A 27,531-nucleotide genomic window follows, 5' to 3' on the forward strand; every position below is an offset into this window, starting at 1 on the left:
TGTAGATGATGGTGTCAGTTATTGAAAATATGAATATGGCTCTGCAAGAGTAATTGTTAAAGCTTGGGCTAACAACATTGTAGTGGATGTTTGAATTAAGTCACTTTAGTTTGTATTGTATCATGAAACGGAAAGTTAAATGTTGGATAATTGTTGCTATATCACAATGAAAGCCATTTTATTACAATACATTGTTTAACATCAGCAACTTCTAATTTTTCTTAAAATTACATTGCAAAAAATGTCAATAAACATCGAAGCACAATACAAATAGCAACATAGTTATTCAAATTCTAATAATATAAAACGATGAATCTAAAGCAAAAAAACCCTCTACACATATACGAAGTTACAATCATCTTCAAAAGTGTTTGACTCTAAATTTCCATTCACCTCGAACCGCATCATACGACATAAACTCAACACCTTTTGCAACCGCCTTCTTCTTTAGCATATCTGTATATCTATCGACCTTCAACCCATCTTCATACTTCACTCCAGTTCTTTTGTCAATGCAATTAATGTTAAGAAGTGTTATCTCGGCTAGTTTATTAAGTCCTTCACCAACTGGAGGTTTCATGCTCTCGTCCATATACACAATTACTTCTCGGTAGTTAAATTGAATGATTGTTTCAAGATTGAGCTTTCTGACATCTGTCTCCCCTAAGAACTTGATACTCCCATAACCATGACGTCCAATTACAAAGTCCTTCACATGACTGCAAAATCCTGGCTCGGCTCTTTCGTTTGCTTCCAGCTCTGAAACTTGAGGTTGCGTGTAGTAGTCGAGTTGCTGAAGTTTTGATGGAGCATCAAGAACAGTAGCAGATTCTTGATCTTTAATCGGATCATCTGTACAAACATATGCAATGATGTCAGATAGGAAAGATAAAAATAAACTGAAACAGTAAGCAAGTGATTGTGTGTTAAAAGAAAGTACCTTTTCCATCCTCCTTATAAATGCTGCTATCTGAAGAATCCTCTTTTTGTATGTTTTTAGTAATAGACCTAGGTGGCCACATCATTTCACGAAAGACAACCAACTCCCTTGGATTCTCTCTTGGAACAAATACATCAGCAGGTGGTATCTCCCTAGTTTCACTAAAAAATGGTGTCTGCATAATAAACCAATCAAAGTTTTAATATCTCATTACTGTCACTAAAGTATGAGCGGTCCAAAAACAGTTTTGTAATAAATCTCACCTTTGGACCATTTAGTTTTGGGTCATACTTCTGAACTGGTAGCTTGATTCGTCTAGAAAGATGCCTAGCAGTCAACATGGGATTTCTAACTGATGTTGGTTCGTCCTTGACCTGTGAGATGACATGTATTAGTATTAATTGTATTAAATCATGATACCATAGCATATATATCAAACACAAAAGATCATTACTGTAGTGACCCGAACTTTTCCATGTTTATATATATTAATTGAGATTGATATTTACATGATTAAATGTTTCTAACATGTTAAGCAATCAAACTTGTTAAGACTTGATTAATTGAAATATGTTTCATATAGACAATTGACCACCCAAGTTGACCGGTGATTCACGAACGTTAAAACTTGTAAAAACTATATGATGACATATATATGGATATATATATAGTTAACATGATACTATGATAAGTAAACATATCATTAAGTATATTAACAATGAACTACATATGTAAAAACAAGACTACTAACTTAATGATTTTTAAACGAGACATATATGTAACGATTATCGTTGTAAAGATATTTAATGTATATATATCATATTAAGAGATATTCATACATGATAATATCATGATAATATAATAATTTAAAATCTCATTTGATATTATAAACATTGGGTTAACAAAATTTAACAAGATCGTTAACCTAAAGGTTTCAAAACAACACTTACATGTAACGACTAACGATGACTTAACGACTCAGTTAAAATGTATATACATGTAGTGTTTTAATATGTATTTATACACTTTTGAAAGACTTCAATACACTTATCAAAATACTTCTACTTAACAAAAATGCTTACAATTACATCCTCGTTCAGTTTCATCAACAATTCTACTCGTATGCACCCGTATTCGTACTCGTACAATACACAGATTTTAGATGTATGTACTATTGGTATATACACTCCAATGATCAGCTCTTAGCAGCCCATGTGAGTCACCTAACACATGTGGGAACCATCATTTGGCAACTAGCATGAAATATCTCATAAAATTACAAAAATATGAGTAATCATTCATGACTTATTTACATGAAAACAAAATTACATATCCTTTATATCTAATCCATACACCAACGACCAAAAACACCTACAAACACTTTCATTCTTCAATTTTCTTCATCTAATTGATCTCTCTCAAGTTCTATCTTCAAGTTCTAAGTGTTCTTCATAAATTCCAAAAGTTCTAGTTTCATAAAATCAAGAATACTTTCAAGTTTGCTAGCTCACTTCCAATCTTGTAAGGTGATCATCCAACCTCAAGAAATCTTTGTTTCTTACAGTAGGTTATCATTCTAATACAAGGTAATAATCATATTCAAACTTTGGTTCAATTTCTATAACTATAACAATCTTATTTCAAGTGATTATCTTACTTGAACTTGTTTTCGTGTCATGATTCTGCTTCAAGAACTTCGAGCCATCCAAGGATCCATTGAAGCTAGATCCATTTTTCTCTTTTCAAGTAGGTTTATCCAAGGAACTTAAGGTATTAATGATGTTCATAACATCATTCGATTCATACATATAAAACTATCTTATTCGAAGGTTTAAACTTGTAATCACTAGAACATAGTTTAGTTAATTCTAAACTTGTTCGCAAACAAAGTTAATCCTTCTAACTTGACTTTTAAAATCAACTAAACACATGTTCTATATCTATATGATATGCTAACTTAATGATTTAAAACCTGGAAACACGAAAAACACCGTAAAACCGGATTTACGCCGTCGTAGTAACACCGCGGGCTGTTTTGGGTTAGTTAATTAAAAACTATGATAAACTTTGATTTAAAAGTTGTTATTCTGAGAAAATGATTTTTATTATGAACATGAAACTATATCCAAAAATTATGGTTAAACTCAAAGTGGAAGTATGTTTTCTAAAATGGTCATCTAGACGTCGTTCTTTCGACTGAAATGACTACCTTTACAAAAACGACTTGTAACTTATTTTTCCGACTATAAACCTATACTTTTCTGTTTAGATTCATAAAATAGAGTTCAATATGAAACCATAGCAATTTGATTCACTCAAAACGGATTTAAAATGAAGAAGTTATGGGTAAAACAAGATTGGATAATTTTTCTCATTTTAGCTACGTGAAAATTGGTAACAAATCTATTCCAACCATAACTTAATCAACTTGTATTGTATATTATGTAATCTTGAGATACCATAGACACGTATACAATGTTTCGACCTATCATGTCGACACATCTATATATATTTCGGAACAACCATAGACACTCTATATGTGAATGTTGGAGTTAGCTATACAGGGTTGAGGTTGATTCCAAAATATATATAGTTTGAGTTGTGATCAATACTGAGATACGTATACACTGGGTCGTGGATTGATTCAAGATAATATTTATCGATTTATTTCTGTACATCTAACTGTGGACAACTAGTTGTAGGTTACTAACGAGGACAGCTGACTTAATAAACTTAAAACATCAAAATATATTAAAAGTGTTGTAAATATATTTTGAACATACTTTGATATATATATGTATATATTGTTATAGGTTCGTGAATCAACCAGTGGCCAAGTCTTACTTCCCGATGAAGTAAAAATCTGTGAAAGTGAGTTATAGTCCCACTTTTAAAATCTAATATTTTTGGGATGAGAATACATGCAGGTTTTATAAATGATTTACAAAATAGACACAAGTACGTGAAACTACATTCTATGGTTGAATTATCTAAATCGAATATGCCCCTTTTTATTAAGTCTGGTAATCTAAGAATTAGGGAACAGACACCCTAATTGACGCGAATCCTAAAGATAGATCTATTGGGCCTAACAAACCCCATCCAAAGTACCGGATGCTTTAGTACTTCGAAATTTATATCATATCCGAAGGGTGTCCCGGAATGATGGGGATATTCTTATATATGCATCTTGTTATTGTCGGTTACCAGGTGTTCACCATATGAATGATTTTTTTATCTCTATGTATGGGATGTGTATTGAAATATGAAATCTTGTGGTCTATTGTTACGATTTGATATATATAGGTTAAACCTATAACTCACCAACATTTTTGTTGACGTTTAAAGCATGTTTATTCTCAGGTGAATACTAAGAGCTTCCGCTGTTGCATACTAAAATAAGGACAAGATTTGGAGTCCATGTTTGTATGATATTGTGTAAAAACTGCATTCAAGAAACTGATTTCGATGTAACATATTTGTATTGTAAACCATTATGTAATGGTCGTGTGTAAACAGGATATTTTAGATTATCATTATTTGATAATCTACGTAAAGCTTTTTAAACCTTTATTTATGAAATAAAGGTTATGGTTTGTTTTAAAAATGAATGCAGTCTTTGAAAAACGTCTCATATAGAGGTCAAAACCTCGCAACGAAATCAATTAATATGGAACGTTTTTAATCAATAAGAACGGGACATTTCAGTTGGTATCCGAGCGTTGGTCTTAGAGAACCAGAAAATTTGCATTAGTGTGTCTTATCGAGTTTGTTAGGATGCATTAGTGAGTCTGGACTTCGACCGTGTTTTCTTTAAAAATGATTGCTTAACATTTTTGTTGGAAACTATATATTTTTAACATATGAATATTATGTGATATATTAATCTCTTATCATGTTTGATATTATGTGATAGATGTCTACCTCTAGAACAAGTCCCATTGACTCACCTAATAATAATGAAGAGTCAAATGTAAATTGGAATGATTCGTGGACTGATTCACAAGTTCCCGAAGAGGAACCGGAAGAAGAGTCGGAACCGGAAGAAGAATCGGAACCGGAAGAAGAATCGGAACCGGAAGAAGAAATAGAACCGGTGGGGGAAATAATAAAACGGTTAAGTAAAAAAAGAATCCTCAACCAACCGACCAAGGTTAATTATGGTCAATGGTGTTTCCGCCAAGGAAGCAAAATATTGGGAGGATTACCAATTCTCCGATGAATCGGATTCCGACGAGAATTCCGATGATGTTATAGAAATTACCCCAACTGAATTTAAAAAGGCAAAAGAAAATAATAAGGGAAAGGGCATAAAAATAGAGAAATCTAATTCCAACCCCGATGAACTTTATATGTATCGTCAACCCCCGAAGTCCTTAAGTTGTAACAATGACCCGGGAACCTCTAAACCACCAGGTTTTTCTAAACCAATGTGGAAAATTACGGCTCGTATTAGGGGAACATCATATATCCCTAGAAACTTGGCAAAACGAACCAAAACCGAAGAAGAAGAAACGAGCGAGTCGGAATAAGATAGTTGTATTCGTGTGGTGTAATATATGTAATATAGTGTGCTTATGCTTTATGATATATGTAAAAATTGCTTGTATTAATAAGTATTTTTTTTATGAATCTAACTCTTGTCTATTTTACAGTTTAAAAACACAAAATGGATAGACAACCCAATATTTTAAGAGACCTACCCGGAGACATGATTGATGAAATCTTGTCTAGAGTCGGTCAGAATTCCTCGGCACAACTATTTAAGGCGAGATCAGTTTGTAAGACATTCGAAGAACGTTCCAAGAATGTCTTGGTTTATAAGAGACTTTCGTTCGGAAGATGGGGGATATCACATTGGGAAATCCATAAGTTACGATGTGTTTACTTTGACGCAAATATTGCGGGGAACCCAAATGCTATTTTACGCAACGGGTTAAGAAATTATTTTGACTCAGTATATTCGAATATAGGACTTCGTGATTTAGAAAAAGCGGCTAGCATGCAACATAAAGAAGCATGTTATGCTTACGGGTTAGTAATGTTCGCTTCTCACCAAAGTGAGAACAAGAACATCGGGCAACAACTATTAAACAAAACGTTCCCACAAGTAACGGAGTCGGTAATTGGAGTAAGAAATGAGGTTTTTAGGTTATTACGAGACTGTTGGTCATTACGTAACCCTCGTCCCTTTGACGACGTTACAACACGCTGTCTTATCAACGGCCATAACGATTATGTTCCACAAGACCAAGGATGGGAAGTAATCCTAGTAAAACCAGAATGCATGACTTGTTTCTGGACGTATGAATTACGTGTCTTTATTGCCTTTGCTGAACGACTTGTGTACTAGCTAGAATTATCTTCACAACTATCTTGTATCAAAGTTATTGTGTGCTATATTTCATGCTTTATGTAAAATAAGCGGTATTGTAAGTTTGTAAAATATTGTATAAAAGTTTGAACGCGAAATATTATTATAATCAGTTTTTCATATAGAATTGTAGTAGTTGAATTGTATATTAGCTACTAAGTATGAACTTAACGGGTAGGTACTACCCGAATTTAAACTTATAAAACGCTAATATGAAGAAAAAGCTTTTATAAATGAGTTCATATTATGCTACGAAATACTATTAACTACTCTTAATATTCTGTATGATTAACTTGTTCCATTTGACTATTTTGAAGGAAATGGCACCGACTACTCGACATACCGTGAATATGAATGAAGAGGAATTTCGTACTTTTCTAGCTTCAAACATAGCCGCGGTACAGGCTGCGCTACATACCAACAATAACCTTGGATCTGGCAGTACAGGAAATCGTGTAGGATGCACCTACAAAGAATTCACTGCCTGCAAACCTTTGGAATTTGATGGAACCGAAGGACCGATCGGATTGAAACGGTGGACCGAGAAGGTCGAATCGGTGTTTGCCATAAGTAAGTGTACTGAATAGGACAAAGTGAAGTACGCTACGCATACCTTCACAGGTTCTGCGTTAACATGGTGGAATACCTATCTAGAGCAAGTGGGACAAGACGATGCGTACGCACTACCGTGGTCAGCATTCAAGCACTTGATGAACGAGAAGTACCGTCCCAGAACCGAGGTCAATAAGCTCAAGACAGAACTTAGAGGGTTACGAACCCAAGGATTTGATATTACCACGTATGAAAGACGATTCACAGAATTGTGCCTATTGTGTCCGGGAGCATTCGAAGATGACGAAGAGAAGATCGACGCGTTTGTGAAAGGATTACCGGAAAGAATCCAAGAAGATATAAGTTCACACGAGCCCGCCTCCATACAACAGGCATGTAGAATGGCTCACAAACTAGTGAACCAGATTGAAGAACGAATTAAAGAACAGACTGCTGAAGAGGCCAATGTGAAGCAAGTCAAAAGAAAGTGGGAGGAAAACGGTGATAAGAATCACCAATACAACAACAACAGCAATTACAACAATAATCGCAACAATTATCCCAACAATCGCAACATCAATCGCAACTACAACAAACGGCCCAACAACAACAACAACAACAACAACTACAACAATCATCCCAACAACAATAATAACCGCAACAACAACAACAATCAGAAGCAGCTATGCCAAAGGTGTGAAAAGAATCACTCGGGGTTCTGCACCAAATTTTGCAACAAGTGTAAAAGAAATGGTCATAGCGCGGCGAAGTGTGATGTCTACGGACCAGGGGTTAACAAAACGAAAGGAACAAATGGTGTCGGAACGAGTAATGGTGGAGCAAGTAGTGTCGGAGCAAGTTATGCCAATGTAGTTTGTTATAAATGTGGAAAACCGGGCCACATTATTAGAAATTGCCCGAACCAGGAGAACACGAATGGACAAGGCCGCGGAAGAGTTTTCAATATTAATGCGGCAGAGGCACAAGAAGACCCGGAGCTTGTTATGGGTACGTTTCTTATTGACAATAAATCTGCTTACGTTTTATTTGATTCGGGTGCGGATAGAAGCTATATGAGTAGAGATTTTTGTGCTAAATTAAGTTGTCCATTGACGCCTTTGGATAGTAAATTTTTACTCGAATTAGCAAATGGTAAATTAATCTCAGCAGATAATATATGTCGGAATCGAGAAATTAAACTTGTTAGCGAAACATTTAAGATTGATTTGATACCAGTAGAGTTAGGGAGTTTTGATGTGATAATCGGTATGGACTGGTTGAAAGAAGTGAAAGCAGAGATCGTTTGTTACAAAAATGCAACTCGAATTATACGAGAAAAAGGAAAACCCTTAATGGTGTACGGAGAAAAGGGCAACACGAAGCTACATCTTATTAGTAATTTGAAGGCACAAAAACTAATAAGAAAAGGTTGCTATGCTGTTCTAGCACACGTCGAGAAAGTACAAACTGAAGAAAAGAGCATCAATGATGTTCCCATTGCAAAAGAATTTCCCGATGTATTTCCGAAAGAATTACCGGGATTACCCCCACATCGATCCGTTGAATTTCAAATAGATCTTGTACCAGGAGCTGCACCAATAGCTCGTGCTCCTTACAGACTCGCACCCAGCGAGATGAAAGAACTGCAAAGCCAATTACAAGAACTTTTAGAGCGTGGTTTCATTCGACCAAGCACATCACCGTGGGGAGCTCCTGTTTTGTTTGTCAAGAAGAAAGATGGTACATTCAGGTTGTGTATCGACTACCGAGAGTTGAACAAACTTACCATCAAGAACCGCTACCCACTACCGAGAATCGACGACTTATTTGATCAACTACAAGGCTCGTCTGTTTATTCAAAGATTGACTTACGTTCCGGGTATCATCAAATGCGGGTGAAAGAAGATGATATTCCAAAGACTGCTTTCAGAACACGTTACGGTCATTACGAGTTTATGGTCATGCCGTTTGGTTTAACTAATGCACCAGCTGTGTTCATGGACCTTATGAACCGAGTGTGTGGACCATACCTTGACAAGTTTGTCATTGTTTTCATTGATGACATACTTATTTACTCAAAGAATGACCAAGAACACGGTGAACATTTGAGAAAGGTGTTAGAAGTATTGAGGAAGGAAGAATTGTACGCTAAGTTTTCAAAGTGTGCATTTTGGTTGGAAGAAGTTCAATTCCTCGGTCACATAGTGAACAAAGAAGGTATTAAGGTGGATCCGGCAAAGATAGAAACTGTTGAAAAGTGGGAAACCCCGAAAACTCCAAAACACATACGCCAGTTTTTAGGACTAGCTGGTTACTACAGAAGGTTCATCCAAGACTTTTCCAGAATAGCAAAACCCTTGACTGCATTAACGCATAAAGGGAAGAAATTTGAATGGAATGATGAACAAGAGAAAGCGTTTCAGTTATTGAAGAAAAAGCTAACTACGGCACCTATATTATCATTGCCTGAAGGGAATGATGATTTTGTGATTTATTGTGACGCATCAAAGCAAGGTCTCGGTTGTGTATTAATGCAACGAACGAAGGTGATTGCTTATGCGTCTAGACAATTGAAGATTCACGAACAAAATTATACGACGCATGATTTGGAATTAGGCGCGGTTGTGTTTGCATTAAAGACTTGGAGGCACTACTTATATGGGGTCAAAAGTATTATATATACTGACCACAAAAGTCTTCAACACATATTTAATCAGAAACAACTGAATATGAGGCAGCGTAGGTGGATTGAATTATTGAATGATTACGACTTTGAGATTCGTTACCACCCGGGGAAGGCAAATGTGGTAGCCGATGCCTTGAGCAGGAAGGACAGAGAACCCATTCGAGTAAAATCTATGAATATAATGATTCATAATAACCTTACTACTCAAATAAAGGAGGCGCAACAAGGAGTTTTAAAAGAGGGAAATTTAAAGGATGAAATACCCAAAGGATCGGAGAAGCATCTTAATATTCGGGAAGACGGAACCCGGTATAGGGCTGAAAGGATTTGGGTACCAAAATTTGGAGATATGAGAGAAATGGTACTTAGAGAAGCTCATAAAACCAGATACTCAATACATCCTGGAACGGGGAAGATGTACAAGGATCTCAAGAAACATTTTTGGTGGCCGGGTATGAAAGCCGATATTGCTAAATACGTAGGAGAATGTTTGACGTGTTCTAAGGTGAAAGCTGAGCATCAGAAACCATCAGGTCTACTTCAACAACCCGAAATCCCGGAATGGAAATGGGAAAACATTACCATGGATTTCATCACTAAATTGCCAAGGACTGCAAGTGGTTTTGATACTATTTGGCTAATAGTTGATCGTCTCACCAAATCAGCACACTTCTTGCCAATAAGAGAAGATGACAAGATGGAGAAGTTAGCACGACTGTATTTGAAGGAAGTCATCTCCAGACATGGAATACCAATCTCTATTATCTCTGATAGGGATGGCAGATTTATTTCAAGATTCTGGCAGACATTACAGCAAGCATTAGGAACTCGTCTAGACATGAGTACTGCCTATCATCCACAAACTGATGGGCAGAGCGAAAGGACGATACAAACGCTTGAAGACATGCTACAAGCATGTGTTATTGATTTCGGAAACAGTTGGGATCGACATCTACCATTAGCAGAATTTTCCTACAACAACAGCTACCATTCAAGCATTGAGATGGCGCCGTTTGAAGCACTTTATGGTAGAAAGTGAAGGTCTTCGATTTGTTGGAGTGAAGTGGGGGATAGACAGATTACGGGTCCGGAGATTATACAAGAAACTACCGAGAAGATCATCCAAATTCAACAACGGTTGAAAACCGCCCAAAGTCGACAAAAGAGCTACGCTGACATTAAAAGAAAAGATATAGAATTTGAAATTGGAGAGATGGTCATGCTTAAAGTTGCACCTTGGAAAGGCGTTGTTCGATTTGGTAAACGAGGGAAATTAAATCCAAGGTATATTGGACCATTCAAGATTATTGATCGTGTCGGACCAGCAGCTTACCGACTTGATTTACCTCAACAACTCACGGCTGTACATAACACTTTCCACGTCTCGAATTTGAAGAAATGTTTTGCTAAAGAAGATCTCACTATTCCGTTAGATGAAATCCAAATCAACTAAAAACTTCAATTCATCGAAGAACCCGTCGAAATAATGGATCGTGAGGTTAAAAGACTTAAGCAAAACAAGATACCAATTGTTAAGGTTCGATGGAATGCTCGTAGAGGACCCGAGTTCACCTGGGAGCGTGAAGATCAGATGAAGAAGAAATACCCGCATCTATTTCCAGAAGATTCGTCAACACCTTTAACGGCTTAAAATTTCGGGACGAAATTTATTTAACGGGTAGGTACTGTAGTGACCCGAACTTTTCCATGTTTATATATATTAATTGATATTGATATTTACATGATTAAATGTTTCCAACATGTTAAGCAATCAAACTTGTTAAGACTTGATTAATTGAAATAGGTTTCATATAGACAATTGACCACCCAAGTTGACCGGTGATTCACGAACGTTAAAACTTGTAAAAACTATATGATGACATATATATGGTTATATATATAGTTAACATGATATTATGATATGTAAACATATCATTAAGTATATTAACAATGAACTACATATGTAAAAACAAGACTACTAACTTAATGATTTTGAAACGAGACATATATGTAACGATTATCGTTGTAACGACATTTAATGTATATATATCATATTAAGAGATATTCGTACATCATAATATAATGATAATATAATAATTTAAAATCTATTTTGATATTATAAACATTGGGTTAACAACATTTAACAAGATCGTTAACCTAAAGGTTTCAAAACAACATTTACATGTAACGACTAACGATGACTTAACGACTCAGTTAAAATGTATATACATGTAGTGTTTTAATATGTATTCATACACTTTTGAAAGACTTCAAGACACTTATCAAAATACTTCTACTTAACAAAAATGCTTACAATTACATCCTCGTTCAGTTTCATCAACAATTCTACTCGTATGCACCCGTATTCGTACTCGTACAATACACAGCTTTTAGATGTATGTACTATTGGTATATACACTCCAATGATCAGCTCTTAGCAGCCCATGTGAGTCACCTAACACATGTGGGAACCATCATTTGGCAACTAGCATGAAATATCTCATAAAATTACAAAAATATGAGTAATCATTCATGACTTATTTACATGAAAACAAAATTACATATCCTTTATATCTAATCCATACACCAACGACCAAAAACACCTACAAACACTTTCATTCTTCAATTTTATTCATCTAATTGATCTCTCTCAAGTTCTATCTTCAAGTTCTAAGTGTTCTTCATAAATTCCAAAAGTTCTAGTTTCCTAAAATCAAGAATACTTTCAAGTTTGCTAGCTCACTTCCAATCTTGTAAGGTGATCATCCAACCTCAAGAAATCTTTGTTTCTTACAGTAGGTTATCATTCTAATACAAGGTAATAATCATATTCAAACTTTGGTTCAATTTCTATAACTATAACAATCTTATTTCAAGTGATGATCTTACTTGAACTTGTTTTCGTGTCATGATTTTGCTTCAAGAACTTTGAGCCATCCAAGGATCCATTGAAGCTAGATCCATTTTTCTCTTTTCCAGTAGGTTCATCCAAGGAACTTAAGGTAGTAATGATGTTCATAACATCATTCGATTCATACATATAAAACTATCTTATTCGAAGGTTTAAACTTGTAATCACTAGAACATAGTTTAGTTAATTCTAAAATTGTTCGCAAACAAAAGTTAATCCTTCTAACTTGACTTTTAAAATCAACTAAACACATGTTCTATATCTATATGATATGCTAACTTAATGATTTAAAACCTGGAAACACGAAAAACACCGTAAAACCGGATTTACGGCGTCGTAGTAACACCGCGGGCTGTTTTGGGTTAGTTAATTAAAAACTATGATAAACTTTGATTTAAAAGTTGTTATTCTGAGAAAATGATTTTTATTATGAACATGAAACTATATCCAAAAATTATGGTTAAACTCAAAGTGGAAGTATGTTTTCTAAAATGGTCATCTAGACGTTGTTCTTTCAACTGAAATGACTACCTTTACAAAAACGACTTGTAACTTATTTTTCCGACTATAAACCTATACTTTTCTGTTTAGATTCATAAAATATAGTTCAATATGAAACCATAGCAATTTGATTCACTCAAAACGGATTTAAAATGAAGAAGTTATGGGTAAAACAAGATTGGATAATTTTTCTCATTTTAGCTACGTGAAAATTGGTAACAAATCTATTCCAACCATAACTTAATCAACTTGTATTGTATATTATGTAATCTTGAGATACCATAGACACGTATACAATGTTTCGACCTATCATGTCGACACATCTATATATATTTCGGAACAACCATAGACACTCTATATGTGAATGTTGGAGTTAGCTATACAGGGTTGAGGTTGATTCCAAAATATATATAGTTTGAGTTGTGATCAATACTGAGATACGTATACACTGGGTCGTGGATTGATTCAAGATAATATTTATCGATTTATTTCTGTACATCTAACTGTGGACAACTAGTTGTAGGTTACTAACGAGGACAGCTGACTTAATAAACTTAAAACATCAAAATATATTAAAAGTGTTGTAAATATATTTTGAACATACTTTGATATATATATGTATATATTGTTATAGGTTCGTGAATCAACCAGTGGCCAAGTCTTACTTCCCGACGAAGTAAAAATCTGTGAAAGTGAGTTATAGTCCCACTTTTAAAATCTAATATTTTTGGGATGAGAATACATGCAGGTTTTATAAATGATTTACAAAATAGACACAAGTACGTGAAACTACATTCTATGGTTGAATTATCTAAATCAAATATGCCCCTTTTTATTAAGTCTGGTAATCTAAGAATTAGGGAACAGACACCCTAATTGACGCGAATCCTAAAGATAGATCTATTGGGCCTAACAAACCCCATCCAAAGTACCGGATGCTTTAGTACTTCGAAATTTATATCATATCCGAAGGGTGTCCCGGAATGATGGGGATATTCTTATATATGCATCTTGTTATTGTCGGTTACCAGGTGTTCACCATATGAATGATTTTTTTATCTCTATGTATGAGATGTGTATTGAAATATGAAATCTTGTGGTCTATTGTTACGATTTGATATATATAGGTTAAACCTATAACTCACCAACATTTTTGTTGACGTTTAAAGCATGTTTATTCTCAGGTGAATACTAAGAGCTTCCGCTGTTGCATACTAAAATAAGGACAAGATTTGGAGTCCATGTTTGTATGATATTGTGTAAAAACTGCATTCAAGAAACTGATTTCGATGTAACATATTTGTATTGTAAACCATTATGTAATGGTCGTGTGTAAACAGGATATTTTAGATTATCATTATTTGATAATCTACGTAAAGCTTTTTAAACCTTTATTTATGAAATAAAGGTTATGGTTTGTTTTAAAAATGAATGCAGTCTTTGAAAAACGTCTCATATAGAGGTCAAAACCTCGCAACGAAATCAATTAATATGGAACGTTTTTAATCAATAAGAACGGGACATTTCATTTATTGCCTTTGCTGAACGACTTATGTACTAGCTAGAATTATCTTCACAACTATCTTGTATCAAAGTTATTGTGTGCTATATTTCATGCTTTATGTAAAATAAGCGGTATTGTAAGTTTGTAAAATATTGTATAAAAGTTTGAACGCGAAATATTATTATAATCAGTTTTTCATATAGAATTGTAGTAGTTGAATTGTATATTAGCTACTAAGTATGAACTTAACGGGTAGGTACTACCCGAATTTAAACTTATAAAACGCTAATATGAAGAAAAAGCTTTTATAAATGAGTTCATATTATGCTACGAAATACTATTAACTACTCTTAATATTCTGTATGATTAACTTGTTCCATTTGACTATTTTGAAGGAAATGGCACCGACTACTCGACACACCGTGAATATGAATGAAGAGGAATTCCGTACTTTTCTAGCTTCAAACATAGCCGCAGTACAGGCTGCGCTACATACCAACAATAACCTTGGATCTAGCAGTACAGGAAATCATGTAGGATGCACCTACAAAGAATTCACTGCCTGCAAACCTTTGGAATTTGATGGAACCGAAGGACCGATCGGATTGAAACGGTGGACCGAGAAGGTCGAATCGGTGTTTGCCATAAGTAAGTGTACTGAAGAGGACAAAGTGAAGTACGCTACGCATACCTTCACAGGTTCTGCGTTAACATGGTGGAATACCTATCTAGAGCAAGTGGGACAAGACGATGCGTACGCACTACCGTGGTCAGCATTCAAGCACTTGATGAACGAGAAGTACCGTCCCAGAACCGAGGTTAATAAGCTCAAGACAGAACTTAGAGGGTTAAGAACCCAAGGATTTGATATTACCACGTACGAAAGACGATTCACAGAATTGTGCCTATTGTGTCCGGGAGCATTCGAAGATGAGGAAGAGAAGATCGACGCATTTGTGAAAGGATTACCGGAAAGAATCCAAGAAGATATAAGTTCACACGAGCCCGCCTCTATACAACAGGCATGCAGAATGGCTCACAAACTGGTGAACCAGATTGAAGAAAGAATTAAAGAACAGACTGCTGAAGAGGCCAATGTGAAGCAAGTCAAAAGAAAGTGGGAGGAAAACGGTGATAAGAATCACCAATACAACAACAGCAGCAATTACAACAATAATCGCAACAATTATCCCAACAATCGCAACATCAATCGCAACTACAACAAACGGCCCAACAATAACAACAACAACAACAACAACAACAACAACAACAACAACAGCAACAGTAACTACAACAATCATCCCAACAACAATAATAACCGCAACAACAACAACAATCAGAAGCAGCTATGCCAAAGGTGTGAAAAGTATCACTCGGGGTTCTGCACCAAATTTTGCAACAAGTGTAAAAGAAATGGTCATAGCGCGGCGAAGTGTGAGGTCTACGGACCAGGGGTTAATAGAACGAAAGGAACAAATGGTGTCGGAACGAGTAATGGCGGAGCAAGTAGTGTCGGAGCAAGTTATGCCAATGTAGTTTGTTATAAATGTGGAAAACCGGGCCACATTATTAGAAATTGCCCGAACCAGGAGAACACAAATGGACAAGGCCGCGGAAGAGTTTTCAATATTAATGCGGCAGAGGCACAGGAAGACCCGGAGCTTGTTACGGGTACGTTTCTTATTGACAATAAATCTGCTTACGTTTTATTTGATTCGGGTGCGGATAGAAGCTATATGAGTAGAGATTTTTGTGCTAAATTAAGTTGCCCATTGACGCCTTTGGATAGTAAATTTTTACTCGAATTAGCAAATGGTAAATTAATTTCAGCAGATAATATATGTCGGAATCTAGAAATTAAACTCGTTAGCGAAACATTTAAGATTGATTTGATACCAGTAGAGTTAGGGAGTTTTGATGTGATAATCGGTATGGACTGGTTGAAAGAAGTGAAAGCAGAGATCGTTTGTTACAAAAATGCAATTCGCATTATACGAGAAAAAGGAAAACCCTTAATGGTGTACAGAGAAAAGGGCAACACGAAGCTACATCTTATTAGTAATTTGAAGGCACAAAAACTAATAAGAAAAGGTTGCTATGCTGTTCTAGCACACGTCGAGAAAGTACAAACTGAAGAAAAGAGCATCAATGATGTTCCCATTGCAAAAGAATTTCCCGATGTATTTCCGAATGAATTACCGGGATTACCCCCACATCGATCCATTGAATTTCAAATAGATCTTGTACCAGGAGCTGCACCAATAGCTCGTGCTCCTTACAGACTCGCACCCAGCGAGATGAAAGAACTGCAAAGCCAATTACAAGAACTTTTAGAGCGTGGTTTCATTCGACCAAGCACATCACCGTGGGGAGCTCCTGTTTTGTTTGTCAAGAAGAAAGATGGTACATTCAGGTTGTGTATCGACTACCGAGAGTTGAACAAACTTACCATCAAGAACCGCTACCCACTACCGAGAATTGATGACTTATTTGATCAACTACAAGGCTCGTCTGTTTATTCAAAGATTGACTTACGTTCCGGGTATCATCAAATGCGGGTGAAAGAAGATGATATTCCAAAGACTGCTTTCAGAACACGTTACGGTCATTACGAGTTTATGGTCATGCCGTTTGGTTAACTAATGCACCAGCTGTGTTCATGGACCTTATGAACCGAGTGTGTGGACCATACCTTGACAAGTTTGTCATTGTTTTCATTGATGACATACTTATTTACTCAAAGAATGACCAAGAACACGGTGAACATTTGAGAAAGGTGTTAGAAGTATTGAGGAAGGAAGAATTGTACGCTAAGTTTTCAAAGTGTGCATTTTGGTTGGAAGAAGTTCAATTTCTCGGTCACATAGTGAACAAAGAAGGTATTAAGGTGGATCCGGAAAAGATAGAAACTGTTGAAAAGTGGGAAACCCCGAAAACTCCGAAACACATACGCCAGTTTTTAGGACTAGCTGGTTACTACAGAAGGTTCATCCAAGACTTTTCCAGAATAGCAAAACCCTTGACTGCATTAACGCATAAAGGGTAGAAATTTGAATGGAATGATGAACAAGAGAAAGCGTTTCAGTTATTGAAGAAAAAGCTAACTACGGCACCTATATTGTCATTGCCTGAAGGGAATGATGATTTTGTGATTTATTGTGATGCATCAAAGCAAGGTCTCGGTTGTGTATTAATGCAACGAACGAAGGTGATTGCTTATGCGTCTAGACAATTGAAGATTCACGAACAAAATTATACGACGCATGATTTGGAATTAGGCGCAGTTGTTTTTGCATTAAAGACTTGGAGGCACTACTTATATGGGGTCAAAAGTATTATATATACCGACCACAAAAGTCTTCAACACATATTTAATCAGAAACAACTGAATATGAGGCAGCGTAGGTGGATTGAATTATTGAATGATTACGACTTTGAGATTCGTTACCATCCGGGGAAGGCAAATGTGGTAGCCGATGCCTTGAGCAGGAAGGACAGAGAACCCATTCGAGTAAAATCTATGAATATAATGATTCATAATAACCTTACTACTCAAATAAAGGAGGCGCAACAAGGAGTTTTAAAAGAGGAAAATTTAAAGGATGAAATACCCAAAGGATCGGAGAAGCATCTTAATATTCGGGAAGACGGAACCCGGTATAGGGCTGAAAGGATTTGGGTACCAAAATTTGGAGATATGAGAGAAATGGTACTTAGAGAAGCTCATAAAACCAGATACTCAATACATCCTGGAACGGGGAAGATGTACAAGGATCTCAAGAAACATTTTTGGTGGCCGGGTATGAAAGCCGATGTTGCTAAATACGTAGGAGAATGTTTGACGTGTTCTAAGGTCAAAGCTGAGCATCAGAAACCATCGGGTCTACTTCAACAACCCGAAATCCCAGAATGGAAATGGGAAAACATTACCATGGATTTCATCACTAAATTGCCAAGGACTGCAAGTGGTTTTGATACTATTTGGGTAATAGTTGATCGTCTCAACAAATCAGCACACTTCTTGCCAATAAGAGAAGATGACAAGATGGAGAAGTTAGCACGACTGTATTTGAAGGAAGTCGTCTCCAGACATGGAATACCAATCTCTATTATCTCTGATAGGGATGGTAGATTTATTTCAAGATTCTGGCAGACATTACAGCAAGCATTAGGAACTCGTCTAGACATGAGTACTGCCTATCATCCACAAACTGATGGGCAGAGCGAAAGGACGATACAAACGCTTGAAGACATGCTACGAGCATGTGTTATTGATTTCGGAAACAGTTGGGATCGACATCTACCGTTAGCAGAATTTTCCTACAACAACAGCTACCATTCAAGCATTGAGATGGCGCCGTTTGAAGCACTTTATGGTAGAAAGTGCAGGTCTCCGATTTGTTGGAGTGAAGTGGGGGATAGACAGATTACGGGTCCAGAGATTATACAAGAAACTACCGAGAAGATCATCCAAATTCAACAACGGTTGAAAACCGCCCAAAGTCGACAAAAGAGCTATGCTGACATTAAAAGAAAAGATATAGAATTTGAAATTGGAGAGATGGTCATGCTTAAAGTTGCACCTTGGAAAGGCGTTGTTCGATTTGGTAAACGAGGGAAATTAAATCCAAGGTATATTGGACCATTCAAGATTATTGATCGTGTCGGACCAGTAGCTTACCGACTAGAGTTACCTCAACAACTCGCGGCTGTACATAACACTTTCCACGTCTCGAATTTGAAGAAATGTTTTGCTAAAGAAGATCTCACTATTCCGTTAGATGAAATCCAAATCAACGAAAAACTTCAATTCATCGAAGAACCCGTCGAAATAATGGATCGTGAGGTTAAAAGACTTAAGCAAAACAAGATACCAATTGTTAAGATTCGATGGAATGCTCGTATAGGACCCGAGTTCACCTGGGAGCGTGAAGATCAGATGAAGAAGAAATACCTGCATCTATTTCCAGAAGATTCGTCAACACCTTCAACAGCTTAAAATTTCGGGACGAAATTTATTTAACTGGTAGGTACTGTAGTGACCCGAACTTTTCCATGTTTATATATATTAATTGAGATTGATATTTACATGATTAAATGTTTCCAACATGTTAAGCAGTCAAACTTCTTAAGACTTGATTAATTTAAATATGTTTCATATAGACAATTGACCACCCAAGTTGACCGGTGATTCACGAACGTTAAAACTTGTAAAAACTATATGATGACATATATATGGATATATATATAGTTAACATGATACTATGATAAGTAAACATATCATTAAGTATATTAACAATGAACTACATATGTAAAAACAAGACTACTAACTTAATGATTTTTAAACGAGACATATATGTAACGATTATCGTTGTAAAGATATTTAATGTATATATATCATATTAAGAGATATTCATACATGATAATATCATGATAATATAATAATTTAAAATCTCATTTGATATTATAAACATTGGGTTAACAAAATTTAACAAGATCGTTAACCTAAAGGTTTCAAAACAACACTTACATGTAACGACTAACGATGACTTAACGACTCAGTTAAAATGTATATACATGTAGTGTTTTAATATGTATTTATACACTTTTGAAAGACTTCAATACACTTATCAAAATACTTCTACTTAACAAAAATGCTTACAATTACATCCTCGTTCAGTTTCATCAACAATTCTACTCGTATGCACCCGTATTCGTACTCGTACAATACACAGCTTTTAGATGTATGTACTATTGGTATATACACTCCAATGATCAGCTCTTAGCAGCCCATGTGAGTCACCTAACACATGTGGGAACCATCATTTGGCAACTAGCATGAAATATCTCATAAAATTACAAAAATATGAGTAATCATTCATGACTTATTTACATGAAAACAAAATTACATATCCTTTATATCTAATCCATACACCAACGACCAAAAACACCTACAAACACTTTAATTCTTCAATTTTCTTCATCTAATTGATCTCTCTCAAGTTCTATCTTCAAGTTCTAAGTGTTCTTCATAAATTCCAAAAGTTCTAGTTTCATAAAATCAAGAATACTTTCAAGTTTGCTAGCTCACTTCCAATCTTGTAAGGTGATCATCCAACCTCAAGAAATCTTTGTTTCTTACAGTAGGTTATCATTCTAATACAAGGTAATAATCATATTCAAACTTTGGTTTAATTTCTATAACTATAACAATCTTATTTCAAGTGATGATCTTACTTGAACTTGTTTTCGTGTCATGATTCTGCTTCAAGAACTTCGAGCCATCCAAGGATCCATTGAAGCTAGATCCATTTTTCTCTTTTCCAGTAGGTTTATCCAAGGAACTTAAGGTAGTAATGATGTTCATAACATCATTCGATTCATACATATAAAGCTATCTTATTCGAAGGTTTAAACTCGTAATCACTATAACATAGTTTAGTTAATTCTAAACTTGTTCGCAAACAAAAGTTAATCCTTCTAACTTGACTTTTAAAATCAACTAAACACATGTTCTATATCTATATGATATGCTAACTTAATGATTTAAAACCTGGAAACACGAAAAACACCGTAAAACCGGATTTACGCCGTCGTAGTAACACCGCGGGCTGTTTTGGGTTAGTTAATTAAAAACTATGATAAACTTTGATTTTAAAGTTGTTATTCTGAGAAAATTATTTTTATTATGAACATGAAACTATATCCAAAAATTATGATTAAACTCAAAGTGGAAGTATGTTTTCTAAAATGGTCATCTAGACGTCGTTCTTTCGACTGAAATGACTACCTTTACAAAAACGACTTGTAACTTATTTTTCCGACTATAAACCTATACTTTTCTGTTTAGATTCATAAAATATAGTTCAATATGAAACCATAGCAATTTGATTCACTCAAAACGGATTTAAAATGAAGAAGTTATGGGTAAAACAAGATTGGATAATTTTTCTCATTTTAGCTACGTGAAAATTGGTAACAAATCTATTCCAACCATAACTTAATCAACTTGTATTGTATATTATGTAATCTTGAGATACCATAGACACGTATACAATGTTTCGACCTATCATGTCGACACATCTATATATATTTCGGAACAACCATAGACACTCTATATGTGAATGTTGGAGTTAGCTATACAGGGTTGAGGTTGATTCCAAAATATATATAGTTTGAGTTGTGATCAATACTGAGATACGTATACACTGGGTCGTGGATTGATTCAAGATAATATTTATCGATTTATTTCTGTACATCTAACTGTGGACAACTAGTTGTAGGTTACTAACGAGGACAGCTGACTTAATAAACTTAAAACATCAAAATATATTAAAAGTGTTGTAAATATATTTTGAACATACTTTGATATATATGTATATATTGTTATAGGTTCGTGAATCAACCAGTGGCCAAGTCTTACTTCCCGACGAAGTAAAAAATCTGTGAAAGTGAGTTATAGTCCCACTTTTAAAATCTAATATTTTTGGGATGAGAATACATGCAGGTTTTATAAATGATTTACAAAATAGACACAAGTACGTGAAACAACATTCTATGGTTGAATTATCGAAATCGAATATGCCCCTTTTTATTAAGTCTGGTAATCTATGAATTAGGGAACAGACACCCTAATTGACGCGAATCCTAAAGATAGATCTATTGGGCCTAACAAACCCCATCCAAAGAACCGGATGCTTTAGTACTTCGAAATTTATATCATATCCGAAGGGTGTCCCGGAATGATGGGGATATTCTTATATATGCATCTTGTTAATGTCGGTTACCAGGTGTTCACCATATGAATGATTTTTATCTCTATGTATGGGATGTGTATTGAAATATGAAATCTTGTGGTCTATTGTTACGATTTGATATATATAGGTTAAACCTATAACTCACCAACATTTTTGTTGACGTTTAAAGCATGTTTATTCTCAGGTGAATATTAAGAGCTTCCGCTGTTGCATACTAAAATAAGGACAAGATTTGGAGTCCATGTTTGTATGATATTGTGTAAAAACTGCATTCAAGAAACTGATTTCGATGTAACATATTTGTATTGTAAACCATTATGTAATGGTCGTGTGTAAACATGATATTTTAGATTATCATTATTTGATAATCTACGTAAAGCTTTTTAAACCTTTATTTATGAAATAAAGGTTATGGTTTGTTTTAAAAATGAATGCAGTCTTTGAAAAACGTCTCATATAGAGGTCAAAACCTCGCAACGAAATCAATTAATATGGAACGTTTTTAATCAATAAGAACGGGACATTTCAATTACATATGCTATAAATATAATGAAAATAAGATGTTATACTTACAGTCATGCTGGATATTCCATACTGAATGAGCTGTTTTGATTTAGAACCTTCAAAAAATATATGAGGTTTTGGAGGTAGCGTTCCAAATGGACTTGCAGCAGTTGTCGGTTGATTCATGCTAGTAAGATGGACACATGCAATACAAGAGGTGAGCAACATATAAACAACGAAACATGATATAGAAAAACATTTATATATGAAAGTATAGGGTAAGAAAAAACTCACAGTTGAGAATCATAATTTTTTTCTGTTATTTTCCCATTAAAATTGTGACTTGAAGAAGCACCAGGTGTAAATGCTGCTGTTGGTTGATTGAAAGGTGAACCCAATCCACAGGACTTATGATCATCAACCAAAACAGAGTTAGCAGGTTGGTTTACATGAGTTGAGCAGCAAGCAGATGGTGTGCTAGGTTGACCAGAAGTCAATGATGCAGATTTGGGAATAGGAAAAGTTGTGGTAGTCAACTGATGCATTGGTGATACACAAGGGTTTATAGAGGGGATACTAAATAAAGGTGAAGGTGAAACCGAGACAGAATTGACAGATGCAGTCACCATAGAGTTAGATGATTGGTCTATTGGGGTCAAAGTGTTTGCAGAAGATGAAAAGTCAAGTGGCTGATAAGTAGAGAAGGTAGATATAGGATTCTTCCAAGTGACGGTTTTTTTGGGACCAGGGGACTTTCGGGTAGACGTGTTTGTGGGTAGCGTACCAAACGGGTTAGGTTTCATTGGTGTAGAAGAGATTGTTGGTGCTGCTGATGATCGTAAGCCAAATCCACCTGCATTAAAGGAAAAAAACAGGGAAACAAATTTTAATCATATGTGCTCTCTATATGGTAGAGAAAGCAATATTCACGTATTAATGGGTGGGTCGATTTGGGAACGTTCTGATGGATTGACATTGAACCAAATTAGATATGTAAAACCAGCTATAATCAGTTTATTAACCGTATTTGACACACTAAATACTCGAAGACCTTTTGCACCCTGCCCCAAAAGAACCAACCATTTTGAAATTTTACCCAGTCAGTCAGACCCACCCATTTTACTACCTCTACTAGATGGGAAAGCTAAAGTTGCATATGGATCCTAAGGAAATCAAGCATACCTTTTCTGTTAGACTTGTAATCCTCCCACCTTAATTCTTCCTGGCTTTTAGCTACATAAGCGGGCAAGGCAGATATCGAAACAAGTTTCTCTCCACTAGATGTAGGGCCAGGATACTTCCAGGTGGCAGTCTGTGTGGGACCAGGAAACTTCCAGGTAGGTGTGTCTGTGGGTACCAACGATAATTTATTACTGAATGGGTTAGGTTTTACTGGTGTAGTAGAGATTGAATTGGGTCCCTTGGAAAAATTTGTAACTGGTGATGATGTTGATGGTACTGCTGATGATCTTAAGCCAAATCCACCTGCATTAGAGAAGAAAAGAAAAACAGGAAAACAAATTGTAATCGTATTTGAGACACTAAATACTCAAAGAACTTTTGCACCCTGCCCCAAAAGAACTAACTATTTAGACATGTTACCCAGTCTGCCCAACCCACCCATATTACGACATCTACTAGATAGGAAAGCTAAAGTTGCATACAGAATCTTAAAGAAATCAAGCATACCTTTTCCAGTGGACTTGTAATGCTCCCACCTTAATTCTTCATGGCTTTTACCTTCATAAGCAGGCATGGCACAAATCGAAACAAGTTTCTCTACACTAGATGGGTCCACGGCAGCTTTTTGATCTGCAACTCTGCTTCCTCTTTCTAGGGCACCAAAACGCGACTGTTCAGAATCAAATCCTGATCTTTTGCTATAAGGTCCTGCAAATTAGTGTCATTTACAGGGGGGAAAAAGCCCACAATTGTTAAATTCGTTAACTAATAAAAGTCTTCAGGTTCAAAACACATGTAAATGTTCCTGACATTCTTTTGAAATTACGCTCTGTAGGATTTGAACCTACGACATTGGTTTTTACGACCAACATTCTGCCAGACTGAATTAAGAGCGCTTTTAATTCAGATTCAGATATTATTAATTATTAAATTAGTCAACCCAGTAAGCATTATTACCACTGTATGAAGATAAACTTATCTACTAATTTAATGCCAAACCTCTTTCAGTATTAAAGGAGGAAATTATAGTCAATCAACGAAATTTCAATTTAGCCAACTCATCTATGAACACGATAAGAAACGGTTAACCTTGAAATGAGTGTAACTTGTGCTATATATGGACAAAAAGCTCGAAACAAGGCAGATGACATGGCAAACCCTAGTTGAGTTGCTACTAAATCTAGAAACATAATTACATTGTGTGACTGTTAGTATTTCACACATCAACACAAGTATTTTATTAGATAATCAACCCGTTAATTTAAAGTTTCAAATTTTTAGGGATTTCTACCCAAATTAGGATTTTAGCGTTTAGCCCTAGGGTTTGCCATGACATCATCATAAATACTAAGTTTAACCCCAGTATTAATCTCTCAATAAATTTTGTGTGTAGATAAGCTTGCAAAAGTTCTCTAATAAGCTACAGATAAGCAATAGATGAATAAACAATAATAAGATATAAATATATATATAACTACAATAAAAACCTAATCACGATTCGTATAAACAGTAAGAATAATAACGTAATTCAGTAATTCATACTAACCACCAAACACAGGTTTAAGAGTAATTGGAAGTTGAATCGCTACCCCAAAAACCGGTGGACTCCCGAAAACCCTACTGCTTGCATTCGCACCTGTTGCAACAAAATTTAAAAAAATTAAAAAAAAATAAAGTTTACATCACTAAAGATCAGAATAAGATCGACAGATCGTTAGATCTTACTAATACGTTCTAATCTCCTTTTATGTATATGTTGCAGTAATTCATATCAAATGTTGTACAGAAAAAATTCATATAATGATCAATGTTTAACGACTTACGTGGAGTTGAACAGGAAAACATATTCGTATATGAATATGAATATGAATATGAATATGAATATGAATATGAATATGAATATGATCAAAGGTGTTGTTTGTTTTTGGATTATTGGAATTATATGATTATAATTCTGTGTTAATGAAGTAATTAATAAATCGGTGATTTTGTTTATATAGATGAATGAATTTTGCCGCGTAAGTGTGGGAGTAGCCTCAATATTAAGCTGTGTACACGTCATTCCTGCTTAGCTTACGGTTAAAGCTATTTTATGAAAATTAGTTACTCCTCATTCCAACAAAAAAAAAATCCTATTTAACTTTTTCTTTGTCAGATAGATTTAACATATAAACTAGTAAAATTACGAGTTTGTTTAAACGAAATAATTTAATCACATATTTTAAGTATTAAGTAAATGTAAATGTTGAAGTCATTTATTTTAATGACCCGTTTGACTAAGAAACTTGTCGTTGTTTTTACATATATATAGAGACATGTATTTTCGCATACATATGTAACGTAATTAATTTTGTAAAAAGAATTCATATTTGAATATTAATAATAATTATAATTATAATTATAACTATAACTATTATATTAAAAGTAAACAATAATAATAAAGTTCGCTCAAAGTTGAGTATTTACATTTTTAATAATAATAATAATAACAATAATTAGTAATAATAAATGTTTTTTAAATTTTTTTAGAAAATTAAAATTACAATTTATGAGAGATTAGTATTTCCTTTTATAAAAGATTTCCTATTATTTTTTAATTAAATTAATATATAATTATGATATCATCATTATGAAAATTAAAGGGTAATTAGCTTAATGATAACATCATCATTTTAGAGCTTTATATGAATATATAGATAAATATCCAATTTAACCTTTATTTAATATAATTATAAAGAGTAACTAAAATATTAATTGATATATTTAAAGTAAGTTTTTTAAAATAAAAAAAGAAGAAGATATAATTGAAACTTTAACGACGTTTAATGGTATTTAGCAAAAAAGATAATAATTTTGAGATAAATCAAAATATAAAGGTGGAAAGTTTTTTGAGACAGAGGGAGTAATTATTAATTATAAGAGGAAAAAAAATCTAAAGATAATCGTTAGTGTTATCAAGATAACCCTTAATTTTATCTTTAACAAGTTTAAACATACATAGTTTGTTTTCACTTTCATAATAATCACCCACCTCCTTCAAGTAACTTCTTCAAACCAACCTAATATACCACCAAATTTTGCTTAATTAAATACTTAAAATATAATCCTTAGAACTACAAATAGAAAACTCATGTTTCGACTATATCTTTTTCTTTTAACTTTGACTTTAAATAGCTTTGTTTTTATTATATATTATTCGGTGAAATTTATATCAATGAATTGTTTTTTGAATAAGTTTTTAACGAGTATAACGTTCATTAAGCATTATATAACACATAAAAAAATTTAAAGTCAAAGTTAAAAAGAAAAAATCTCCAAAGTCAAACCAGGACAATAGATTTGGGACGGGGTAGTATTACGTACTAATATACTCTCTATTTCATGTTTGACAAAATTGCAAAAATCATCCCCGTGTTATTCTTTTTTCTCTTTTCATCCCTACCAATTTATAACAACACAATTTATCCTTAAAGACATTATCTATTTCCAATTACATCCTTAGCCTTAATGAAAGTTAACCTTCCTGTTAAATTACATTTTCCCTTCTCTTTTTATCTCCTTCATCTTCATCTTCACCAAACCCAAGATCAACACCCATCAAAACTGAATCTGAATTATCA

The 27,531-nt window shown here is 34.6% G+C and overlaps 1 protein-coding gene and 1 non-coding gene across 2 annotated transcripts; both read right to left on the reverse strand.

Moving 5' to 3' along the window:
• Positions 1–361: 361 nt before the first annotated feature.
• LOC139853604 (nuclear pore complex protein NUP98A-like) lies at positions 362–27,509 on the reverse strand. The gene is made up of 10 exons (XM_071842985.1): positions 27,447–27,509; positions 26,943–26,970; positions 25,458–25,547; positions 24,332–24,619; positions 23,912–24,214; positions 23,024–23,582; positions 22,799–22,889; positions 1,204–1,314; positions 941–1,115; positions 362–852 (listed from the first exon to the last, which is right to left on the reverse strand). Exons 1-10 carry the CDS (start codon positions 27,507–27,509, stop codon positions 362–364), a joined length of 2,199 nt encoding a protein of 732 aa, XP_071699086.1.
• TRNAL-UAA (transfer RNA leucine (anticodon UAA)) lies at positions 24,735–24,807 on the reverse strand. Its single transcript has one exon. It is a non-coding gene; the product is annotated as a tRNA-Leu (tRNA).
• Positions 27,510–27,531: the final 22 nt, after the last annotated feature.

The sequence above is a fragment of the Rutidosis leptorrhynchoides genome, chromosome 6 (assembly GCF_046630445.1).
Source record: "Rutidosis leptorrhynchoides isolate AG116_Rl617_1_P2 chromosome 6, CSIRO_AGI_Rlap_v1, whole genome shotgun sequence".
Lineage (NCBI taxonomy): Eukaryota > Viridiplantae > Streptophyta > Magnoliopsida > Asterales > Asteraceae > Rutidosis > Rutidosis leptorrhynchoides.